The 27033-nt window shown below is 40.3% G+C and overlaps 1 protein-coding gene across 2 annotated transcripts in view; it reads left to right on the forward strand.

Annotated features, from left to right (window-relative positions):
• Positions 1-603: 603 nt before the first annotated feature.
• Positions 604-27033, forward strand: part of pdgfc (platelet derived growth factor c) — a 54681-nt gene continuing 28251 nt past the window's right edge. For both annotated transcript variants that reach the window (XM_054793002.1, XM_054793003.1), the window contains exon 1: positions 604-1126. In XM_054793002.1, coding sequence (XP_054648977.1) covers positions 1012-1126 — 115 coding nt within the window. In that variant the 5' untranslated portion in view covers positions 604-1011. The remainder of the gene's footprint in view (positions 1127-27033) is intronic.

Below are 27033 nucleotides of genomic sequence, written 5' to 3' on the forward strand. Positions count from 1 at the left end.
TTTACATTTTGGGCTTTCTGGAATGGATTAGTTGAATTTACATTATTTCTTGTGGGAAAAGTGGATTCGGTTAGAGTACGTTTTGGTTCAAGTCGGACCTTTTGGAAGGGATTAATGTCGCTAACCAAGGTTTCATGTATTTAGTTGTTTCATCCTTTAGCATAACAGTGGGTAACGTCTTTTCACACTTGCAAGACGGTTAACAATGTTAAAATGTGACAGCTTGAGCCTGGAGTGCGTAATTTCTATTTTCGTTGTTGCCACAATCCAAACAAATCAGAAGTTGACCCGGGTCCCAGAAGGGAATGTGTTCAGACTTAACGGTAATAAGTTATTTTCTCCACCACGCCTGTCTCTCAGCATTCAAGTGCTTTCTGACTCATTTCAAACATCGCCATGTCTGCATTCCATTCTTCCATTGTAATTGATATCAGAGCTGTGCGTCATTTTTGGATCATCTCCATCACACTTTTTTCTGGAAGCAGACGCACTATGGCGCAGCAGTGCAAGGGTTAACATGCAGCCAAGTCTCCTCCTCCTCCTCCTCCTCCTCCTTCTTGTGGTCTCGGAAGTTGAACTTTTTTTTAATTTACGGCACCTGTTGAGTGGCCAGTCGTGCACAGACCCAGCACTTCACGACTCAGGACTTCAACTCAACGCCGAACTTACTTTGCTTCTGTGGATGGACGTTTGGAGCGTTCGCCTTTTCTGACGTGCACTTTTACGCATGAGCCAACTAACCCCTGTACTATTTTGTGTCTCATTTGACCCACTTTGACTCCACCACTGCATGCCCAGCATCCCCTTCTTTCGTTTTTTCTCGCATCTTGAATTGTTTTAGTCAACTTTTCACGTTGCTCCCGGCGGATTGATGGTGAAGATTATGTGGATTCTACTGCGCGTCCGTGCGCCCCAGACGTGCCCGAAGCAGCTGCAGCACCGGTGCCCCTGCTGATCCTCAAGCCTCCCAGTCCCACCTCGCATGTCCGCCCGCTCCCACCACTCATCCAAATGATCCTTTCATCACTCCTCATCCTTCTCGCGTCGCTCCTGCAACAAAGTGTCCCGGAGGCTCAGTCAAGTCATGTCAGCAAGTTCCACCTTCCAAGCGTCAAGGAGCAAAACGGTCAGTTTGTCTTTTTGTTCTGCCAGGTTTTCCCCGCACACAAATGCTCATTCTATCTGGGCTTCAAGCCAAAAGGGTTTTTTTTTTCGTCTTAAAAAGCACATCTTGCTTGAGTTTGCTGCAATGAATGGGTGCGTTTCATTCACTTCAAACGTGCCCGTGATGCAGGATGTGGAAGTGCAAAATTACCTTTGTAAAAGTTTACCAGAGTGTGCTTAAGAACATTCTATGTTGGCCCCCACAGAGGAGTTGTGTGTTCCCTGAGAAGATGATAATAATACATACAGGGCTTCATTCACGTGCAACTCACTGCTTTGCCTGCATGGCTAATTATAGAAATAGTGTTTTGTCATGCTGGTGCCTCGGATTAGTGGCATGATGATACTTCTGTAGTTTGTCAAGCAACCCATCATTACTATTGCCAATTAGCTTACATTTCTATTACCCTTTTTTTGTTTGTTAGTAGAATATATGTCAAATCTATGCAATGACTCATTACATCCATGTTATGGATGTATGGTGAGGTGTGGATCCAGGAATACTGTGGATAGGGCATATTTCAGCATTGTGTTTAATTTTGATAGGAATCTTACTTGACAAAATTTGGCCTTGGGGGAGGTCTGAATTCTACCATAGTTGGCCATAGTTGTAGCTTCGGTATTCAGTTTTCTTGCAATACCTAACTTAGCATAGCAAAGACTAAATGACACACTCAGGGGAGTGTGTTTGAAGGGCTGCTGAGTCTAGACCAGACCAGACCAGACCCCCCTGTCCTGATGTCCAGCTTAAGTCAGGATGGATGCTATAGAGTCATCCCAGCAGAACATTTGGGTCTGATGTGTAGAAAGGTGTGTTTTTCCTTTGTCGAGACCTGACCAAAGACAGCTTAATACAAAGAGAACCGAATGGCAAGATGAGGTACATGAAGGAAACATAACATTATGGTTACAGACCGCTTGCATTGGGACCAGCTGGGGGCAGTGACCCACCTGTACCAAAGAAAGCTTACATTCTTTGAGGTACACATTACTGCCACCTACAGGACTGGAGTGGAACAGTATCAGTCAAGGGGGGGGTAAGGAGGTCTCAGGAACTACTGCAAAACGCTAGTCAAAGATCCTGTGTGTGACAGAAGGGTTCTGCAGTTTTTTTAAGGATCAACTGCAAAAACGCTAGTCAGAGATCATCTATATGACAGGAGGGCTCTGCTGTTCTTTAAGAACATACTAACTAAAATTCTAGTAAAATATCCTCTGTAAGACATTGACGCTTTGCTGCTTTTAAGGACCTACCTCAAAAATGTTAGTCAAAGATCCTCTATATGACATGAGTTATCTACTGCTTTATTAAGATTCTCCTTTCAAAAATTTGAGTCAGAGATCGTCTGTATAGGCATATATAAGCACTGTTTTTAGGACGTACTAGAAAAATAATGCTAGTCAAAGATCCCCTAAATGACAGAGCACTGTGCTGTTTTTAAGGATCTACAACAGAAACAATGCTAGTCAAAGATCCTCTATATGACAGGCGTGCTCTGCTGTTTTGAAGGAGCCGCTGCAAAAATGTTAGTCAAAGATCCACTATATGACAGGAGCGCTCTGCCGTTTTTTAAGAATCCACTGCAAAAACAGCAGTCAAAGATCCTTTATAGGACGGGAACATACTGCTGTTTTTAAGGACCTGCTGCAAAAATGTTAAAGTTCCTCTTTATTGTTTTGTAAGAACCTACTGCCAAAAATTCTAGTCAAAGATCCTCTATGACACGATCGCGCAGCTGTTTTTAGAACCAACTGCAAAAACACCAGTCAAAGATCCTTTATATATAGCAGCACTCTGTTGTTTTAAGAACCTACTGCAAAAATATTAGTCAAAGATCATCTATACAGTATGACAGGGGCGTGCTGCAGTTTTGAAGAACCCACTGCAAAAACTCCAGGCACAGATCATCTATATGACTGGAGCACTCTGCTGTTTTTTTAAGGACCTGCTGCAAAAATGTGAATCAAAGATCCTCTCTAACACAAAACAAACAAAAAACACTCGTCAAAGATCCTCTATATGACATGACCATTTTGCTGCTAACAACCTATAGAACAAAACACCAGTCAATGATCTTTTATAGGACAGGCGCATTCTGCTGTTTTTAAGAATCTGCTTCTCTCAAGTTTGGATTTGGCCCGCGGGCCGCCAGTTGAGCAGCACTGATGTAGTTTTCTGCAGCCCGTCTATCCAGCGGGCTGGACTGAAGTCTGGTCGACTCGGACGGGATCCACCTCTCGTTCATCAGGTTGTCCAAACATCTTGTTAGAAATGGCTGCTGTGTTATGTTCAGCAGGAGTTGATGGCTGGCAAGCAGCTGCTCATATCACAGTTCCTCCGAATGACTCGGAGCCAAATTTGAAGCTTCCTGACTCTTAAAATGTAAATTGTATGCGTTGCAGTGATAAATGTGAATGTTTCCTTCCTTGGTCTGGGCCACTGATGATTATATTACAATAACAAGCGCCGCACATGGCGTGTTCATCTGTGGCTATAAGGTTTCATGCTTATTAAGTGAAACGGCTTGAAAGACGACTGCAGCTGCACTTCAAAAAAAAAGAAAAAAGAAAAAGCTTTGTTTGGTTTTGCTGCTAAAACTCTAAAAGCGAAAGCCTCTTCCATTTGATTCATTCCTGCAATGTTATTGCAAAGTGCACGGCATTTGCATGAATGGCTCGTTTCTCCATTTAACGTTTATAAACAGCCCCGTGGCTTTGGTGAGTCGTCTTTTTGCATAATAAACCAAAAGTCTAATCACGGTAAAAACTGACCATGCAAAGCCTTGACACTTGTGACCCTGGACCTCATCGAGGCTTTTTTCTTCCTGATGTAAGACCGTTCCCACACGCAGACATCTTGGTTCCAGCTTCATAATTTAATTTGATTTAAAGCTTGGCGAAATTGTCGCCAATCTTGCTGACTCGCTCGGTTAAATGAAGGCCATGCATCTGGCAGATGGGAGTAAGGTATCTTTTTAAAAGACGACACACCGTACGAGTGATTGTGGACCTTAAACCTAAACCTGACTCATGACATAACCATAAACAAATAAAATAATACATTTAATCAATTAATTGTAGTCCACTGATAAGGTGTTGGTCCACTGTGAAGCTCCCAAAATAGAGTGCACCACTTAGCTACAGCCAGCAGAGGGAGGCGCTGTCGTCGAGCTCCCAGTCTCCCATCAGGGATCGCCAGGAGTCAATCGCATGAGCCATTTGGCTTAAAGGAAAACCGCACTTTTTTAAAACATTTTGCCCACAATTTTGTTCATAATCCTTATGTGAGACATGAACACGTCTTTATTTTTTCTGTGCATTCTAAAGATATAAAGAGAGACAACTCATTAGTGCATGTAATGGGATACACGTATGCCGCCTAGAAAGCCCGCTATTAAAACACCCGCAGAATCCTCCGACAAAGTTTTATGGTTTTATATCCAGTTACAGGTACGTTCATGATAACATGTAATACTTGCAGTATTTTGTAGGGATATCCCGATCCACATTTTTGGCTTCTGATCCGAGCAGATATTTTTTATAGTCTTGCTGATCCAATCCGATCCAGTACCGATCTTTTTTTTTTTCTTTTTTTTTTAAATAATATGCTTTTGTTACAAACAGGAATTTGTTGAGTTGAATGTAGTTACGAAAATAGCTCTTCAAAGCATTAAAAGTAATAAATAATTGCTGAATTTACTTTTTTGTTACACAACATGACCAACAATATTGTTTGGCTTTTGTAACAAACCTCTGTCAGTCAGGTCCCTAATCCAATAAAAGATCCAATAAAAGTCCATCTAATAAAAGATCAAATTGGATACTTTCGTGATACTTTTAGAGTAGGTCTAATCATTTGGCATGGTTATAGATTAATTTGTGGTGTGTGATTTAGCATATATGACATTTTTCTTTAAAATGCTGTCTTCAGCGCAGTAGTAATTTATTGGCGGTCCCTAGTATAAACAACCAGCGGTTAGAGCAGCACTTCCCATGCGAGCAGAGGCAGACATTTTTCATTGTGGTGGCCAAGGTGAGACCCTGTGTGGCAATAAGTTGGAACCTGAAATGTCTACATGGCCAGTGGGGTGGCCGCAGAGTGACCAAGGGTGGCCACGGCCACCACGTAGCCCCGTCACTGCGTGCATCCCTAGTGGTTTGTTTTATTCTGGTCCTTGTAACCATTACGGGAATTTCCTGGGCGCATTGATTTCACATAGCAACATGGAAACGAACGCCTGCACCTGGCATTAACTTTTCCAAACTGAAAAATAAAAACACAGCAGCAGTAGCAGCAGCTCCATTGTGTAGCCTTGCCTTTCAGTAGTGGCCCCAGGCATTGTCAACGCGATGTTGACACGCTGCAGGCGAGTGAGTGGGGAAGCTAGTCGCTAGCCGGTTAGTAGCTAGCTGGTATAGTGTGGCAAGGTATCAGTACTCCTAAGTAATGTAGTTCCATCAGCGTATTGATGTTAATAATATTGCGGCTTCTGAATGCCTTTTATCAGTTCATTTAGCCATTTTTATGCTTGAAAATGCTTTATTTTGGCAAAAACAACATAAAACGTGCTTAAATATGAATATTTTTTTTACTAATAACAGGTTGTATTCAACCACGAAACAGCTATGATTTATTAATATATGTTTGAAAACAACGTGAGCGTGCAGTCGCGAAATTTGAAGAGCAAAGTGGCGAGAGATTACTGTATATGTACGTGTTCATATTTGGGAACGGCTTCACTCAGTCACTTCTCAACTTGCTACAATGTTTATTTTGTTATGGCGGACGTTTTGGCGCTTCTGTGAGAGGGAAAACCCGGGCATGATGTAGCCGACCAATCGCAGCCCTGCGGACAGCGGCGCCGCTGTGCCGCTATTCAGGGTTTAGTTTTCAGCACCGGATGCCCTTCCTGACGGAACCTTCCCCTGGCACTGGACATCTCCAGTGGCTGGGTGTTGGCGCTCTGGCTGGGAATCAAAGCTACAGCAAAAAGGAACATCAAAAAAAAAAAAAAAAACATTCATAGACAGATACTCACCCAAAAAAACGAATCGACGGCCGCCCCGCATCGAGGCTGAGGTTGTGTTGGACTGTTGTCGCCAAAGGGCTTGCTCATGAGGAATAATCCATTTTGAATTTTACTCACAGTCGACGATGGACAATGAGTCCAATGTCGTTAATCTCTTAATTATTAGTTTTTTTCATTTCTAGAAGTACTCCTTGGCCAGTGGCTTGGGAAACCCTGTAGAAGTGGCTTACACCTAAATAAAGCCAAATACTTGTTCTATCTGGAGATTAATCTCAGATTAGGATTGTCTTTAGAGTCAAGTGGGCTAGTTTACTGTTCCCGTAGAAGGCCATGTTTCTCTGCTACCTATAGCTCACCCTAAAGCGCCGACCCAGATCTTATTGGTACCAAAAACGTGCTGCAGCTACTTGTCCGGGATGCGGATTACCTTCCAGATATTCCCCTCCGTTGAGTAGGTATGCACCGCTGCAGACCTGCCAATGATCACACAGGCTGCTGTTCCGCTAAAGATTACGAGATTAGGCCGACCGCCAGGGGTGAGCGGGGTCACGGGCCCTACGGGTCCGCACATAGAGAGGGCAGGGTTCAAGATAAAGAGGCATATTGTGCATTCATTGGATTGCGATGCAGACAAACACGTGCTTATGGTGGGGGGATTTAAAAACAGGAAAGAGTGGGTGGCCCCCGCTCGGCATCGCTTTATGTTATGAGAACATCAGCCATTCATTCATACGTGACTGGGAGCACAGTTTGAGACGTAGGAGCGAGTGACATCTTGGAGAAATGACGGGGGCGATGGGGAAACACGGGGAGAGATCCAGGGGTTCCAGATGTAAATTTTTTTCTTTGCCGTGATTGGAAGTTGGAGTGTGTCCAAGTCTTGGGTGGCCAAGGAACTGGAATTGAAACATCAGAGGAGGACATGTTTTAGAGAAGGACCACGTCTGGTAGCATTTCTGCTAACTGTATGGCTCCCAGTTTGGGTACCGGACCTCCTAATGGACTGGTTAATCAAGTAAAGGTTGCACCAGGTCTCTCAGCTGTCCTCAAATCTTAATTATTCATCTTAGCAAGACGTTTCAGACATAATTCCCTAATATTTATCATTTAAATTAGACCTTCATTTAACAGAAACGTCAACTTTTCTATTGCAGCAATTGAGCCATGCAATTCGCAAGGTGGTGAATTGGGGTATAATTGTGCCAGTGGCAAATCAAAAATGCCCCATGTAGAATGTAAACACGTATGTAAACATATTTGGCCTAATTTTTCTTGCTGTGGAGTCCGTATGCACAGCAGATTTGGTAAAAACCAAGCTATTATTAAACTGTTTCAGTGTGTTTCCTGTTGTAGTAGCCTTTGCCACCCGCGTCTTCTCTTAATATTGTCATTTTTCCGCTAAATGTTGAGTTCTATATGGTACCATAGCATGCATTGTGCTTAAATACCCAGCCAAAAATTTAAAAGACTTATGCAACCTCCCAAAATGAATTTAGTACATTAAAAAACTTTTTTTGTTTTTAAAATCACAAAATATATCCAAAATTGCTGTACAGCGTACGATGTTTTGTGGTTACGACGCACTCCCATAAATCATTAATATTGTACAAATGGAAAAAAGTGACATACACATGGCAGAAGAATACGTAATCGCTCATCACTAAACTGAGGAAGGACGTCACTCTCATGTTAAAAGTGAAATTGGACATCGTAGATGCTCAGAAAGTGGAGAAACTCCGACCGACATTGGCTGCAGGCCGGGTCCAAGCCATAGCATAAAGATGGTATCTTTGAACATGTGGAGGGATGTTCTCCTATGAAATGAACAGTCATAACAAAGCAGCGTAGTGGTTTCATTATTGAGACTTCCTCCTCCCAGTAAGCCTGTCTCTCCCTCCCTTGCAACGCCCCTTCCAGTGTGCCAGACAACCACTGTGATAAAAGTAAGGAGTTGTTCCCTCTTTGTTTCTCATAGTTAGTGTAGTTAGAGCATAGAAAACCTGTTTATGACTTTCTAAATAGGGTTTGTACCATTATTAGAGCCCTGTAGACATGAAATAACACCCCTATAGTCTATCTTTACTTTTACACTCCTTTTATTCTTTGTTTACACCACATTTTGCAGGTTACGGGATCACTGCAGGAACATAAGAGATGGCCACTACTAGCATAGTAAGCTACCGAGCTAACTAGTTAGCCTCCAGTTTATTTATTCTATCTAAATAATGAGTTTGAAACTGACATGCCATGGCTGACTACACGTAATGTCGTGTCTCATCAATGTAACATTACTGACACCTAGTGGCCCGAATGCTACAAATGACTTGTCTTTCAGTATTTTTTAATAATAATAGGCCACAGTCTACGAAGGAGCAATCATTTATTCATTTTTGAAAAACCGTGATAGCGTGAGGGAGCGATGTTTGAACCGCGATGTAACGAGGGACGACTCTACTGTTTTATTTAATGTTTATATGCAATCGATCTGTACTGTATTATATCCATTCATTTTGTGTACCGTGTTTGATTTGATCCATTTTCTTAAATTAAGTTTAAATTTACTTCAGATAGAAGTTCCGACTTTCGACAAAAACTCGACTCACTTTGACTTACATCGACATGGAACTCATGGAGACAGCGGACCTCACGTAGTTTTGTTTCTATGTTATTATATACTTTTATTGAATACTTTTATTATATAAATCTGAATTTATTTGAATGTTTATTGCTATTGGCTGCACAGTGGCCCAGTGGTTAGCATGTTGGCCACACTGTCAGGAAGACCTGGGTTCGATGCTCTGCTGGGCATCTCCGTGTGGGGTTTGCATGTTCCCGTGCGTGCGTGGGTTTTGTCCGGGTACTCCGGTTTCCTCCCACATTCCAAAAACACGCATGTTATGTTAATTGGCGACTCTAAATGAAATGAATGTGAGTAGAAGATGGATGGATTATTAATATTTTCCTTTGCTCATGTGAGAAATCACATGGTCCCTGTTGCCTTATATTGAGGCATGCGGCGTCCATTTCCACCAAATAATGGTGCTTACTTACCGGTACTCACTAACTTACTTTGGTTCTTTGACCAAACTAGCAGATCTTGGCCTCTCTCGATGTAAAGGGAAGAAAGCGAGTATTGTATTAAAAGTATTGTGATTTGACAGCCACACACGCTTCCCAGTACAAGGAGAACATTGTTGAAGTGATCTCTTATTTCCAGCAACCTTCACGGGTCGTCGTGTTCTGATTAAACACGTCCTTTCCCGTGTAAACACTCGGCTCAATCAGGAAAATAATATCCTAAAAATCTCCAGTTATGTGATGTTTTTCCTCCTCCTGACAGCATCAACACACTGAAGACAGGTCGGTCTATGTGCTCCACTCAGCATCTCCCCCAGCAAAGGAGGGCTCTATGAACGCCGAAGTGCTTTATTTGGCAAGGTCTTTGCCGGCCTGCTGTTTGTCATTTTGGCACCATCGCTCCCACCCTCCACGGCAGTTTCCTAGGCAACAGGTTGCTGGATAGGAAGACAGCCAGACAAAGTCGTGGAGAAGCGGCAGAGCTTTTTGCGTGTACTGTAAATGCGCAGTTGGGATGCTGGGATAGGCTCCAGCTGACCCGCAACCCCAATGAGAAACAGAAAACGGCTGCATGGATGTTATGCATTGACCAGACATGTGCTACCTTCCTGCTTTTTGATCTGATTGCGGAGGTTCCGTGCTGTCATCGGGCATCTTTGCAGTCATTGCTCATGCGCTCTGTGTGATGCCACCACATCACTACTGTCGCAGCATGATGTGTATCTGAAGTGTGACGACAACACCGCTTTTGTCACCGAAGATGTCCCGTCCTTTCATACTGCTGACTGCGCTGACTCAGCATGACTGAGCTTTTATAAATAGCTAGCAGGCAGGGTGTTGGTGAAGAAACACAAACAATGAGAGAATCGGATACGTTGTGTCGCTCTGCACATAATATGTTTTGCACTGCGCCTTTGGTGGCTTATCGCTTGAGCTTGGGCAGTTGTTGCCGTCACGCCTCATTTCCGCTGACCTTGACTGCAAACATATGACACGTGCGGAAATATTCCCCCTGCAGCCAAAAGGATTGTCCATATGCTGGCAATAACATTTACAAATGTGGCATTCCTTGCATCCCCCGTGACCACCCGCCTTCGTGCATAAAAAGACAAGAGCAATCAGACAGTGAAATCAACAAGGAATTGGCTCCCTTTTAGTAGAGCTTAGATCTCCTGTAAATCCAAGGGAATGTGACAGCAACCGTTGCACACAAAAGGGTGAAACTTTGTCAAAACATGCACCCCTACCGCGTTTCCTGTGCTATTATTTTATGACAAACACACCACACGGTGGCGCTGTTTTTAAACCCCATAAATTGGATTGACTTTGAATTTTTTCACACAGCTCAACGCGCTCTTCAGGGTAACTTTAGGGTGTTTTGCAGAATCGTCACGAAATTTGGTACACAGCTTTCAAAGACAAACAAGCAACGAGCAAAATTGGTTGGAAAAACATGGCCGTCCTCAAGCAAAACGTCTTTGGGAATTACCGATTAACTGTCCGTAATTGACTGACCAATTGTGTAATGGTTATAAAATGTTGAAGATATCTGTATTAAATGTATGCCAGCATGTCTTCCAAAGGTTTTGGACCACAACCACAATTTAGTTTAATGGGATTTATTCTGCTCAGTGCTCAATCGGGATCAAACATTGCAGTTTCTGGCTATGCATGAAAATGATCACGGCAAATTAAGTTCAAATTGGGTAGGATTGACTTTTTTTGGAGATATGATTTTTGGGAACATGCTTAAAAGGTTAGCTAGTCTGCCTGTTGACAGACAGTATCATGCAAGACCTCTGATGAATATGGTTTGGCAATTAGTGACGTGCGGATCAATACTGAAATATCATACTTTTGATACTTTGGTCGTTTGACGATGATATTGTAAACGGAGCCGTGTTTGAATTGTGAATAAAGTTTTCAAGATTACACACATCCATCTTCTATGCCGCTTATCTTCACTAGAGTCGCGGGAGTATGCTGGGGCCTATCCCAGCTGCCTTGGGGCGAGAGGCGGGGTACACCCCGGTCGCCAGCCAATCGCAGGGCTCAAATAGACAAACAACCATTCACACTATGGACAATTTAGAGTAGCCAATTAACCTAACATGCATGTTTTTGTAATGTGGGAGGAAACCGGAGTACCAGTAGAAAACCCACGCTCACACAGGGAGAACATGCAAACTCCACACAGAAATGCCCAACGGTCATTTGAACCCAGGTCTCCCGACTGTGTGGCCAAAATGCTAGCCATTAGGTCACCGTGCGGCGCTTACATTCTTACAGCAGTTCTTAAAAATGAAGCATTTATCTTCATTGTTGTATAATTAATTTTACTTATTATTTTTATTGTTTAAAATACCATTTTCATATATTTTGTAGGATTTTGTCCACGTTTTTTCTGTTGTTATTGTTGTTTGCTGTATTGTAAATCACCCCGTTACTTCACTACTTCAGGGTTTAAAATAAATAACTGACTTAAATTAATTATTAAATAATGAATGTATTTACATCTGTAACTATGTAAATTCATAATTTCTTTAAATTAATAATGTATTTAATCAATAAATTAATTAAATGTCTTTATTCTTTATACTATGATACGAAATACACAACTTTTTAAAATGTACCGGACACATGAATTTGCAGAAAATGTCGGTATTGGATCGGTATCACCGATACCAGCCTAAATTTAACTCAGTATTGAATCGGAAACGACATCGGTGGTATCGCACATCACTATTAGCAATGCTACAAAGAACATGCGTGTGTATTTGTTGGTTGTCTCTTCAAAATCATCTGCCTTGAGACACGTTTTCAAAGGTTTGCACTTTTAGGCTGCAAAATCGCTGTTAAGTAAACCAGTGGCCCAAACGACCCTGTTTTTAAGACGTTGCACACAAAAAAGTAACAAAAAGAGGAAAAAAGATGATGACATAAGGGTGGACGAATGCAAGGTATGTGGAGTGCTTGGCCTGTGACACTCTAAGACTTTAAAAAACACACACACACAGTCAAGGTGGTAATAGCTTGTGAAGGGCAGTCGTCCCGGTGCAGTCCAAACATGAGCGTGCCTCTCCCTGCCGTCGTGTCGGAGCACATAGCTGTCAATCACTTTGCGGCTGCACCACTTCCTCAAGTCTTCTTCTTCGTCTTTGTCGTCGTCCTGACCTGCTCCTGCTCAAAGGAGTCTGACCTATTGAAGGTTTGTATCCGCTAAATCCATAAAGCAAAGTCACTAATGGGAGAGCAAATTGCATCACCTCCTGCCTCTTACGTAAGGTGCGCCACAGTCATTTATAATTTAAGAAAACGGCTGCAAGTCAAGTCATGTTTTTATTGATCTCCCCTGCTCCAAATTCATCTTGTGAAAGTTCTAACAAAGGAGGCTTTGTCAGATCAACTGGGAGGCTTTTGACGGGTCGACAGCAAAGCACCGCTTTCATGAAGACCTTACTTGTCCCGAGGAGGAGCGCTGCTCGTCTGGTTGCTAACTGGAATTCGCGCTCCGCTTCCCATCCGGGAGTTGACCTTGGCCGGCGACTCCGGAGGGCATGTCTGCACTGCTTGGCAGATGTCATCGCCTCCTATCAGAGAGGCATTTCAGAGCGTCTCGTAACGACTCTCTCTGTCTCTCGGTGGGAATCACCTTGCACCTTTGCTGACGGGCCGCTTGACCCTGGGCGCCGCTCTTAAGAATCCTGCAGCTGTGTCCCCCTCTGCCTGGAGGCGTTCGCTATAGACTAAATAGATAGCTGCACTGCTGCTGGGACACTCCAAAAGACACAAGAATGGAACAGTTCCTTGTACATCAACAGAAATGTAAAGGGAACATCCTTGAGATAAGACAACAGACAGAAATGAGCAGTTGGACAAAAATCAGGCATATTTCCAGCTGTATTTGTTTTGAGTTTCATTAATATGCGCTGCCCCCAATAAAGAAATAAAGTAATGCATACCCATTATTAAGCAAACAAAAGGACAGGAAGTCAATCACCAACAAATATTGTATACAAAAAAAGTGAATATTTATCCAACAACATCACAGTACACAATTTTGTTCTGCTTAGTGACTGCCCTCCGTGTTAAAACATAACTTAACTGAGATGAATTGAGATCTATCAGTCTGGAAAAGGTTATAAAGCCATTTCTAAAGCTTTGGGCCTCCAGCCAACCACAGTGAGAGCCATTATCCACAAATGGCGAAAACACGGAACATTGGTGAACATTCCCAGGAGTGTCCGGCCAACTAAAATGACCCCAAGAGCGCAGCAATGACTCATCCAAGAGGTCACAAAAGACCCCACAACAACATCCAAAGAACTGCAGACCTCGCTTGCCTCAGTTCAGGTCAGTGTTCATCACTCCACCATAAGAAAGACACTGGGCAAAAACGGCCTGCATGGCAGAGTTCCAAGACCAAAACCACTGCTGAACAAAAAGAACATTAAGGCTCGTCTCAGGGGAAGGGTTCTGTAGCTGAATATAATAATTAAAACTGTCACTTTTATTGCAAATGTTGGTCTGTAATTGGAGGAGAATATCAACGTCAGGCTAGTAGGCGTGTTTGCAGATCTACTGTAATATAACTTTCATTATCTGACAAAATAACAGGAATTATGATTCAAAACGATAAAGGCATTGTAGGTTTACGCGGCAATCGTCAAGTGGTTAATACAGCGGCCTGTTCTTGAAGGGCCCAAGGCTCGATTCTTTCAGAAGTTTGCACCACGCAAGTATAAATATTGTGTGTCAATACCACCAGTAGTCATATTTTCTTTTTCTTCTTCTTGCTGACTGCAGGACACTTTGTCGTTATCACAAACTCCCTCTTGTGGCTCCGTGATGTACTGCATGTAAATCCATAGACACGGAGAATGTTTGACTGTCTGCGGATTGTTTTGTAAAATATCTCCAAGTTAGCAACACAGAGTTTTGACTCCTTCTTTGGCTTTGTCCTATAAAGGCTCCTTAAAGTGTGTGACCCCCATAAAGCAGTGCAGCACATTTCATGCTTTCGGAGCGCCATCATTGCCTAGGCTAATTTTAGACAGCGGTGGCGGCATGGCGAGTGAGTGAGAGAGAGAGAGAGAGAGGGAGTCGGCCATGCGTGAACAGCTGCATACATTTGACACCTCAGGGCAGATGTGATACGAATCTCAAGCTTCAGCAGTGGGAATTAGGACACAGCCAAGGCAAGTCATCGACTGGCTGAAAACAAGAGTGTGTGAATCAACGCTGATTATTTAAAGATTCCCTATTATGCAAAAGTGACTTATTAATGATGTTCTAACAGGAATATGTGTCCCTGTGCCCGTTTATTTGCACCAAACATGAGAAAAATCTATGTTAAAAAAAACAGGCTTCACTACACATCTTAAGATGCAGCCCAGCCCGCAGTTTGCACACAGTGAATAGGCTAACTTAGCATAATGTTGCTGTCAAAACATGTAGTTTTAGCACTTTAGCTCACATGGCTATGCTAGTGTCGGTAACGTCCTTAATGTTACGTTGTTGTATGCGATATATGGCATCTAATACGTTGGACTGGGGGAAGGTGGTTGGTGACACCTAGTGGCCGCAATAATTCATTGAGTTGAGCCTGTGACACTGTTATTTAGGCACACAAATTGAATAATAGAGCGTACCCGAGTACCTTTTAATACGCTTCTGCCCTGGCGACGAAATGTCTGTAAGTAATGTGCAGCTATAATGATATGATACCTGTGTGGATGGAATGTTGTATATTTAAAAATACATAACTTAAAAAAATATAAATATTTAAATTTCAATAAATAAAATAACAGATATTTCAAAATAATAATTATTTATAAAAGGAAAATAAATTGTAGACAGCAGTGTTGTTGAATTAGGACTCTAATTATGTCTATATTGGAGATTGTAGCTGCTGCGTCAGCCACTGGCTAACTAAATACAGATTTTTTTTATTTTTTTTATTTGTGAGTACAAAAATTATTTTTTGGTGTTAAAATATGGCTTCTCAACACACCAGGATGTGTCCAGTCACATAGTGTGTTTTTCCAGAACATTCTGACATTTATTTAACAGGTACATTTTTATTTATAGCCATATACTCTAAAAAATACACTACTTGGCCCTGCAGGGCTCTACTCATTATCAACTTGTCAAAAGCAGGTACTACCAGGTACCATTTCCAGTCACCTGGTCAGCCACACAGTCTCCACTTTGCTGGAGCTCTCATTTTCTTGCTGCCCTCATTCTCCTCTTGGATAAGATGCTTTCATACATGCAGAAGCACTAAAAGTGGTTGCTGATGCTTATTAGTTTAGTAGTTTGATATCCCGCTCAAGTGTGCCACTCTAAAAACGAGATGATGGTTGAACGGCTTGTAAAGACATGCATGGCAGCACAAAGTAAACCAATGAGATAAACCAAAGAGACATTTCTATTATGATTCATAACCATTTCAGTGGAGTGTTTATTTAATCGCTCATCATCCTTTTAGCCTGGACAAGCTCAGTCTTGTCTGTCATATTTACTTTTCTTCATGACTACCAATATGTCCTGCTCTTAAAAAAGAGCTTTTTAAATAACGATATAAAAAAAAATGCACCTGTCCCGGTAATCAAGGCATTATGTCACATGGCGAGACATGACACACAAGACAGTAACCCAATCCTACACACTATTTAAAGAATGTACGGCTTTCCCAAAGAGGTTTTCACTGTGGGACGGCTGTGCTCCATGTTACACTGGGAACACCCGACCCACCACCCCCCCCGTGGGAGAGTATCCATTTCTATGACCCGCATGGCCGGAAAAGGCAGTATTAGCCATTAGCTTGTGTGTAAGTGCAGCACTCTGGTTTTAATAAAATAGAACTTTATCACATTTCTCTTTTAATGTACAACTTTGTTTCCAAACACCCCCTCAACTTGTGATGAACTGCCACAACAGATAAGACCTGCTTGGATGACTCCACGTGGGAAAGAAAGTGTTTGGAAAAGGGCAACAGTGATTGGGTGATGGTTAAGTGGCTTAAATGAATTAGATACCAATCATAATTGTTGGCTAAACTACAGTGGATCTTTGTAAACAATTTCCGCAAAGTAGGATTTCTTATTTATGAATCAAATACAATAAGTCCGTGCTTAGAGCAAAGAAAATCTGTTTCCAACCTTCTAAACACATTTTTTAACATTATAGAGCCCTCTAGACATGAACTAATTCCCCCGATAGTCACCTTTATACTCGTATTACACAATATAGTAGACATAATCAGAGAAAGTAAGATATAATATACACTCATTTACTTCCTGTTGTGTACATTACTGGCTGCGGTAGGTATTGTCTCATCAGTGTCACATTACTGACACCTAGTGACCAGTGTGGAATACTACATATCATCACATCTTTCAATGCATCTTACCTTATATTAGTATTTGTTCATTTAGCCAGTTTCACGCTTGAAAATGCTTGATTTAGGGGGAAAACGTGTAAAATTTGCTTAAATATTCATATTTTTGTGAACGATAAGCTTTATTCAAACAGCGTGATTTAGTAATTAACTAATTCAATACCAAAGATGTGCTTATACATTTCTTCTGTTTTTTTTACATGAGAGGCAAAAAGAGGTGATGACGCTAAAAGATGCCACTGTTAGAGCAGTTTCAAGCCATAAAAATGGCCACAAGGTGGCAGAAGTGCTTTTGATAAGAGCTCGGCATGGATGTTTTGCAGGTAAATACACACTCGACAGCAAGGAGGAAGTGAGAGAGCGTGGACGAGTGTGCAGAAGGTTACGCATTGTAGGAAAATTTTAACACACGTGCACATGTGCAAAGGTTAACTGAGTACTTCCTTCTGATGCTTTTTTATTTATTTTTATTATTTTGGGGACTTTTTTTTTTAAATGAGAAAGACAAAAAATTCTGAACATCTATGTCCTATTATTTTTAATGTTTTGCTCATGGGCGTGCGTCAAATCAACGAATTGCCAGAAAACGCATCGCGCTCGACGACTCGTATTAAATCGGATTCCGGTTGCGGTTTCTTTCGGGTTGTGGTCGGACGCTTTTATTGCTGAGATGTGCAAAAGCCGAGTGGCTCTTTTACCGGCTGCTGAGGCGTAGCACATTCGACAAAGGCAGTCAAGCGGCAAAGACGCAGGCAAGTTCCAAACTGATCTCACAGAGCAAACATGTTTCGTTGGCAGATATCAGACACGCTTTAAGGTGGAAGTAATGACAGGATGTGGATATCAAACTTAGTACTAGCTTGAGCTATTGCATGCTAGAAGCTGTTGTCTGTATATTATATGACTAAACTGAAATAATGGCAAATATAGTTGCCACTACTTGCGTCATACGATTCAGAATTCGACCAAAACTTTAAAAAAAAGCCACAAAACGTCAAAAGAGACATCATATGTCAGTGGAGCTCAGCTCGGCGAGCATCAGTGGATTAACACACACACGGTCACTGTCAAAGTTAGTTTAGATTGAACGGTGGTTAACTTCTTTTTACACCTGTATGCCAATTAGGAATGTTCCACTGTTACGTAAAACATTAGCGTTATTCATTGTAGCAGGGTTTACTTCTCTTTCCATTTGTAGGATAGTTAAAAATGTTACTTAAAACAATGCCCACGTACATTTTACCAGGGTTAACTTCTTTTTCCTCTTGTATGACAGTTAGGAATGTTGCATTGTCACTTAAAACATTCCCTATGTACATTTTACCCAGGTCAACTTCTTTTTGCACTTGTATGACAGTTACAAATGTTACTTACAACATTGCTTATTTATATTTTACTGGGATTAGCTTATTTTTGCACTTGTACACCAGTTAAAAATGTTACTTAAAACAAGGCATTTTTTCACATTCAGACAGTTAGGAATGTTACTTTGTTACTTAAAAACAATGCCTATATACATTTTCCTGTGGTAAACTTCTTTTTACACTTGTACAACAGTTAAACATGTTACTTAAAACAATGCCCACATACGTTTTATCAAGGTTAACCTATTTTTGCACTTGTATGACGGTTAGGAATGTTACATTGTCACTTACAACATTGCCTGTGTACATTTTACCCAGGTCAACTTCTTTTTACACTTGTATGACAGTTACAGATGTTACTTAGTACATTGCTTATATACATTTTACTGGGGTTAACCTATTTTTACACATGCATGACAGTTAGGAATGTTACATTGTTGCTTAAAACAATGCCTATATATAATTTACACGGAGTCAACTTCTTTTTACACTTGTAGGACAGTTAAAAACGTTCAAATGTTACTTAAAATATTGCCTGTGAAGTATAATTACAAGCATTTCATACGTGTCAAAGGCTTTTATTGACAGTTACGTTAAGTAGCGCTCACCTTTTCTTTGCTGGACAAGCTTTTTTCTGGATGCCATGCCAATCAGAAAGGTGATTCATAGGAGAAAAAGGTTTCCCCCAATCTTCATATCTGTCCCTGATGTTTTTCCTGGAGAGAAGTGGCTTCTATGCACCCTTTTGTGCAAATCAATGACGACTGCACATGTTTCTTCGGTAACTTTGATTAACAGAGGAAAAACAAAGATTTCAAGCACCGCCCTCCTTTTAAAGCTTCAAGTCTGTTATTCTAACTCAATTTGGATGACAGTCTTTGCCGGCCTTTGTCCTTGTCAACACTCCCACTTATGTTGACCGGGGAACCACGAACATGATGTCAGCTGATCCTTCTGTGGCAGGGCTGAAATGCAGTGGAAATGTTCTTTTTTTTTTTTTTTTGGATTAAGTTCATTTTTGTGATAGAGAGACTTGATTCATGATAGAGCGATTAATTCATAATTCACAATAAATCAAATCACTCTTGATAACATTCTGGAGTTTATGCAAATACATAACATAACACAACATAAACATAAACAGATGATTTCTCTTTGTATTATTTTCTCTTGGGAAAATTTGACTTCCGAAATCGGAACAAACCAAAACTCAACCAGGATTGTGTTGAGACTTAAAAATGTTCATCCAAGTCCCAACTTGTTGTCTTTGTTTGTGTGCACAGATGTCAGTGAGTTTGCAGCAGAGGGCTGGCATGTTTTGCGGTTGTTTTTGGCATCCGCGCTGGAAAGCGGTGCAAGTGTGCGGTCGTGCACTGGGGGCCAATTTGTCAGGGAGGAATCCTGCTAACCGAGCGCTCAGAGCTGTCAGCTTGGATCCCGTTTGCATTTCGGGGGGCTAATGAGTGAGAGGACGGGCCGGGCTGTGGTGGACCGGAGCAGGCCTGCTTGTGTTTAAGCACTCATGTCTTTACTCCTTGGTAAATCCAGCCTGGAGGCACTAGACTTTCATTAGCCTTACACGGGCACCAAAGGCTTCTGTGGGTTTGGTGGGACCTCGCTCGTTAAACGTCTAGAGTGACCCACTTCTCCGCTTCCATTTGAATCACAGGCGGGGATGATTGCTTTTGAGGTTAATTTGCATTACTGACGCAATGTCATGTTCCACTGAAGGATATCTCATGTGATCTTGGAACCTTTCCACTGCTTCTCAAAGCGATGTGTTGTCGCTTTACCTTGACGTTACCCTCATTAGCCCACTTATGCATTATGTGATCAGCACATTTCCAGTGGGAATGTTGAAAAAAATGACTGTTCCTTTCTAACTGTTCTCAATGGGGTTTTTTTACCTCGCATAAACAAGTGAGTGAAAGTCCTCCGGCAGCCATAAAACACCTTTTATGATCTTTGCAGACAGTAAATATTCACGCAGCCGCCATGTAATTACCCAGTGACTAATGCATTGCTCGCTTCTCCGGCCAAAGCCTTAGTCAGCAGCACGTTAAATATTAATATAATAGTTCGATATTTTCTCGCTGAATTTCATCATACACGTTCCCGAGCTAAGCTAATTAGCATACATACGAGGAAGTGGTTGTTGGTGATGGATGACACGTTTGTTAGTGATCAGTCAGCTCCTGAGTGGAGATGAGGACAAGCCTGAAGCTCATTACGCTTCACTTCATAAATCAGGGGCGTTCAAAGTTCGTCCCAGAGGCAATTTGTGGCCCGTGGCTGTTGTTTTATTGGCCCGTGGCACATTTTAAAAAAATAATTTAGAAAGACAACTGAAAAAAAGCCTAAAAAAATGGAAAAATAAAAAAAATTTGCAGAATGAAGTCAAAATGTTAAGAGGGAAAAGTTGTAAACCAACAAGAAAAAGTCGTAATTTACGAGCTTAACGCCGTAGTCATTTTAGTGGCATAAAGTTGAAATATTAAAGAAAAAATACTTTTTTGTCAAGTCGTCATGCAAAACAACAAAGCTGTAATTATTGAAATATTAGGTTGCGGGAAAATGTATAATGTTGCGAGAATAAAGTCATAATTATGACAAGAAAATTTACAAGAAGAAAGCTGAAATAATAATAAAAAACAACAAAAATAGGGAAAAAATAACTAATTTTATGAGAATAAAGTCAAAATATTAAGAGAAAAAAGTCATATTTTAAAGACAAAAATGGTTGCAATTTAAACTCGTAATATACGAAAAATAATGTCATTTTAGTAGCGTAGAGTGAAAGTATTGAAGAAAAAATACATAATTTTTAAAAAAGTTGTAATATGTGAAACAAACAAAACAAGAAATAAAGCACAATTTTTTTTTTAAATTAGGTTGGGGAAAAGGTCAGAAGCACGGTCATCCAGGAGAAACCGCTGCTCCTCCACGTTGAGAGAAGCCAGATGAGGTGGCTCGGGCGTGTGGTCAGGATGCCTCCCAGACGCGTTCAGGGGCCTCACCTATAAAACTGTGCGTGCAAATCTGACTAAAAGTCTGCGTACGCCAGAAACCCAAAATGTGCGTACGGACAAAAATATTCAGATCTAAAAAAAACAAAAAAAGTGGCGTACTCTAGTTGTGGGAATCTCACGATTCAATGGGAACCAGAACCAGCAGGACTAGTAAATTGCACCAGTAGCAGCTTGTATAAAACTTCAGCATATTCTGAGTAACCAACATTAAAAATCTGCCATTATTCACAAATAAATAATTAATAGACTTCTGAATTCAAACTAGTGAATTCGCACGGTGGTCTAGTGGTTAGCATGTCGGCCACACAGTCACAGTCAGGAGATCGGATGTGGGTTCGAATCTCCGTCGGGCATTTCTGTGTGGAGTTTGCATGTTCTCCCCGTGCGTGCGTGGGTTTTCTCCGGGTACTCCGGTTTCCTCCCACATTCCAAAAACATGCAGGTGAGGTTATTTGGAGACTCTAAATTGTCCATAGGTATGAATGTGTTTGAATGGTTGTTTGTCTATATGTGCCCTGCCATTGGCTGGCCACCAGTCCAGGGTGTACCCCGCCTGTCGCCCGAAGTCAGCTGGGATAGGCTCCAGCATGCCCCCGCGACCCTAAAGAGGAGAAGCCGTATAGAAAATGGATGGATGGATATTTTGATGAGTTCCCAAAATATTTGAAGCTTGTGTGTCCAGCTCATTTTTACCTTCAACTACGTGAAAGCCAAATTGCTTCCAGACGCTCGCTTTAAATCCAGCGGGTGCAGGCCAGAGTTTACGCTCAGCCGTTCTGGTAGCGTCTCACACTTAAATGCACCACCGTAAACTGACCGGGCATCTTTTTGTTCCGTTTTTTTTTTTTTTTTTTTCTTTTTTTTTATTCCGTCAGCATTGATTATTGACATTTATGAATCGTCAATGTCCGCATCGCGATGCATCTAAGAATGGATTATTTCCCCCACCCCTGGCGTACGAACACATTCACACAATTTGTGCTTCACCTGCTGCCCGTAAAAACATAATATTTGGAGGACACAGCAGTGTCCTCCAAGTGTGAACAAGAGGAAGCAGTGGCGGAGCTACGTGGTGGCCGTGGCCACCCTTGGTCACTCTTCAGCCAACTTATTGCCACCCCTGTGTGAGTAAGGGTCTCACCTTGGCCACCCCAATGACAAATTTCTGGCTCCGCTACTGAGAGGAAGATGAGCGAGTGGCAGCAATTAACTGGTGGAACTTAAAAAAAACATTTAAAAAGTGGCCGTCTATCAAGTTACACATTTCCATTTTTAGTGAGCATGTTTCTACATTTTTCCTAATTGATATCACATTTTAGATTAATGCAAGCTTAGCAAAATCTGTTTCATTTACAGGCGGACGCAATGACTCAAAACAGGAATGAAGTTATGTCAAAAATGAATTGCTGTAATTCCAGACAGATATTTTCAAAATATGTAAGATAATGATGACGTTAACACCATCAAAATGTTAGGTACATTCGAATTATTTTAGGACGAACTCCTGTTGTGTGTCATTTCAAAGCACAACAAAAGAAAAGCCCATCATTTGTGGAAAAGGAAAGAGTAAGTTTGGTAAATAAATGTTGCTATTGACGACATACTTGACCATATGCAGCGAAAAACTCTTATTTTTTTTGGATAAATTGTCCAAAAAGCGAGAAACGGAGTACTAAGGACATATTAGCTCTGTGTCTTGTAAACTTAATCCCTAGAATTATTTAATTAACAACCTGTTTGCTATAATTAATATCAATCAAACACATTATATTATCATGATTACAAAATAAAATGATGACGCATTCAAGCGCTGCTTTGTGTTTTTCATGTATCTTTTAGGCGGGATACTACACGCTCGTGCGTGATGGCGTTTGTGAAAAATGACAAATGATGTCCATCAGTGCCATTTCAAATCTTTGCATTCTTTGCAAATCTTTACTGGCTTCCACTGCATGTTTATTTCAAACTCCTCTTAAAATGTGCGTCGCCTTTTTGCCATGTCTCCAAAAGGTGCGTACGCCAGCTCTCGTCAAGTTGTGTTTTCATGGGTGACATACTTTGCGTGCAAAACGGCGTACAACAAGATTTCCAAGTAAGGCCCCGGGGCACGTCCGACCGGTAGGAGGCCTCGGGGAAGACCCAGGACACGTCGGAAAAGATTGTACCTCTCGACTGGCCTGGGAGCGCCTCGGGATCCGCCGGGAGGAGCTGGACAAACGAGCCGGGAAGAGGGAAGTCTGGGTTTCCCTGCTTAGGCTGCTGCCCCCGCGACCCGACCTCGGATGAGCGGAAGAAGATGGATGGATGGATGGTAAAAGTTGGTTCATAAATACACAGGACTTCAAGGAAAAGTCCTTTGTGCCAATTGATGGTAATCACATGGATGTTTGGACCCCCCTGTCATAAATCATATTCATAACGACCATATTGTTGTATTTAAATACCGTTCATATTGTTTGACCTTTTGCGGAAGAAGGAATCTGCTTCCAAGTTGTAGACTCATTACAAGCAATGTGTTTCTACAACGTGATGATGATGATGATGACTCCAGGTTGGCAGCGGCGACATAGCACGAGTGCTAACACGTCAAGCGTCCTCCTGACAAAATCCATCAGCGGTACAAAGTGATGATGTTAAAATGGGGGAAAAAAAGAGAGACGGCTTTGAATAAAAGCTTTAAAAAAATCTGCCAACAGGTGTGCTCGGAAGACAAAGCGCTCCACTAAAATTTGGCCGCAAGAGGTACAAAGTGAAAGATGGACTTTGACAAACACGAGCGCGCGTGAAAGACGCGTCTCGTTCGCTGGCAGCCGTCCTGGAAGAGCCCTCGTTAGGTAGATGCAGCTGTGAGGAGAAAGTGGAGGAGGAAGGAGGTGAAGAGGAGGGCTTAACGCCTTCTCTCCAGACTGCTTGGCATTTACTCCTCTTAGGCAGCACTTGCTCTTGGAAGAATATGTCAGAAAGATGACGCGGCAGTGGGACATGTGACAACCATGCAAATTGATTGCATGTGACGTTTTTGCTTGAAATTCATACTTTGCGTGAATATTTTGGTCGCATTCCAATAACTGCACAACCAGTGAGGGTGTTGAGATTCCCAGGTATTGCTGTACTCGAGGAAGACATAAGTATTGGGTCACGTGGTCATTCCTCCTGCAGCAGGAGTGCCCCAGCTTTTTTCACAGAGATACATTTTATTTTATTTTAGGATTTTGTTTTTTAAAATCATTTTTCTTTTATTTTTATGTAATTTCTTTTTTTTTCAATTTATGTAATTTAGTATTATTAATACTAAGATATGCTCAGCAGTTAAATGTGTTCAAAGAAAAATTACCCCAAATTTCAGTTTGGTGTTTTATGTGAAAAAGCCACTAGTTGTGATTTACATTTACACCATTTAAACTTTTTATCTACATAAGCTTTTATTTTATCAATGTGGTGCTCTCGCTCCTGTACTTTATGTAGTTTTATTTTATTTTAATATATTTTATTTTAATAAGTTTCATTTTATGTCATTTTAATGACATTTTTTATTTATATATATTTTTATTATTAACATTAAAATATGCACAGCAGTTAAATGTGATCAAACATAAAACAAAATTTTAGTGTTTTACGTGACTAAGCAAATATTTGTATTGGTTGGATGTCTTGTAGTATTTAAAATTACTATATTTTATTCATGCATTTAATTGTATTATAATATATATTATTTTATTCATGTATTTTATTTTTATATATTTTATTTTATTTTATTTTAATATATTTTGTTTTATTCATGCATTTTATTTTAATATGTAGCATTTTAGTCATGCATTTTATTTTATTTTAATATATTTTATTTTATTTTAATAGATTTTATTTTACTCATGCATTTTATTTTATTTGAATATATTTTCTTTTATTTATGTATTTTATTTTAATATATATTATTTTATTTGTGCATTTTATTTTTATTTTAATATATTTTTATTTTACTTACTACTTATGTAATTTTAAATGTTTTATTTATGTATTTTTTTATGAGAATAAGAACATATTTGTATTTGTTGGATGTCTGGAAACAATCAACATTTATGTATTTTGTTTTATTTATGTATTTGATTTTTGATTTGTTTTCTTTTGTTTTATTCATTTACTGCATTGTATTTTATTTTAATACATTTTATTTTATTTTATGTAAGTTAAATGTAAAGTGTTTAAGTATATTTTCAATGTGATGCAAATGCTCTTGTGCAACGTTTTGAAGCGTTTATTTTTTGTTAATTAAAAAAAAAAAAAAAAAAAAACATGCCGCGGGACGAAAATGGCCCACAGGCCACATTTTGGACACTCCTGTCCTACAGGAAGTAGACATGGTAGAAAATATGGAGCACTGGCCGTAACCTGTTCTACAGTTCAGTTTATGGATCCATTTTAATGGCTGGTACAACTAAAGGTACATTTGATTGGACAAATATAATGATGATAACAAATATAGCTCGTAAGAGTTTCATTTAAGAGCTGATATCCAGCAACTTCCATGGTTTTCTTGATGATAACCAAAATCACTTAAGTTCTTACATGAATAGCTACAGCATTGTACAGCCAAAAATGAGCTATTTTTGTTGTCATTGTTATATTTGTCCAAACAAAAGGTACCTTTAGTTGTATCAGGCATTAAAATGAACAAGAAACTGAAGAAACAAGGGTGCTCTCATCATTTTTTCCATGACTGTAGTTCTTTGACTCCAAACTCCTCCAAGCATGCCTTTGTAACCCTCGCTTTGTGCGCTGGGAACAGAAAAAGGGCCTTCCCCAAAGTTGGAAGCATATAATTGTCCAAAATATCTTGCTGAGATGAAGAATTAAGATTCTCGATTTCTGTAGACGGAATGAATAGATGTTTTTTTTTGTTTTTTAAAAAGCTCTTCTGCAAAGTGGACTGCAATCATCCTCGTCTCCTCAGCGGAACTTTGATCAAGGTCTTCTAATGGCTGCTTCTGCTGGCAGCTTCCAGTCCGGCACGGCCACAAATCCAACTGCAATTTTTTCCCGACGCGCAAGCCGTCCAGCTTCCAGTTGTGTCTCCAGAGACAGCGGCTCCGTCCACAGCTGTGGACAAAGACATTGGAATGAGACAGGTTTTGTCCCTTGTCTCCATAGGGACCTCTCTTAACTTGGTGTAGAATGTTCTACATTTTAGACGGACTTCAAGGACCGGCACAGAAGCTGGTCACATGACAGCATCAAAATACTTGCTGTAACCGTTTTTCAAAAATATTTCCCATAAATCTAGTTTTATTTGATCTGATTTTTGATTGGCCCAGAACCAAAACCAAACCGAACCAAAGTTGGCACATCAAATAGAAAACATTCATGAGGTGCACCTGCACAATATATTGCGGTAGAATATGTTTTGTTGTATTTTCAAGATTGTATTTCACTATGGGGGGTGTGAAAATAGTGTGATTTTAAAGTATATCAAATTGAATATCAATTTAAATCCTGTGTAACTTATTTGAATTTCATTTGAGTGTTATATGACATTCATTTATTTTGTATTGTATTTTATGTTTCTTATTTGAATTTGAACAATGATTGATTGCTGTACAGGTTGGGGCATTCATTTCAATCCATTTACATTTATTTTTAATTATGTTATTTAGTTTTTATTTATTTTTTGTACTTTTATTACTTGTAAATACAAAAATGACATAGTTGCATGTATGGGAAAACCACTGTGCTGTATTAAATAATAAACAAATTAAACATTGAATGTACATGTAATATAACTTACTATATTAAATAAATAATATGCATATTTTTATTATTGTATTATTATATGTATTTATTTTAGCGTTAGTTTTAGTTCATGTAATATCGGTTTAAATCAACTTTTTTCAATAAATACTAATGAATAATATTTTCCTTATTTAACTTAAACAGTCTTATTATTTTTTATTTGTGGATGTGCTTTCATTTTT

Source organism: Dunckerocampus dactyliophorus, chromosome 11, assembly GCF_027744805.1.
Source record: "Dunckerocampus dactyliophorus isolate RoL2022-P2 chromosome 11, RoL_Ddac_1.1, whole genome shotgun sequence".
In the NCBI taxonomy this organism is placed as follows: Eukaryota; Metazoa; Chordata; class Actinopteri; order Syngnathiformes; family Syngnathidae; genus Dunckerocampus; species Dunckerocampus dactyliophorus.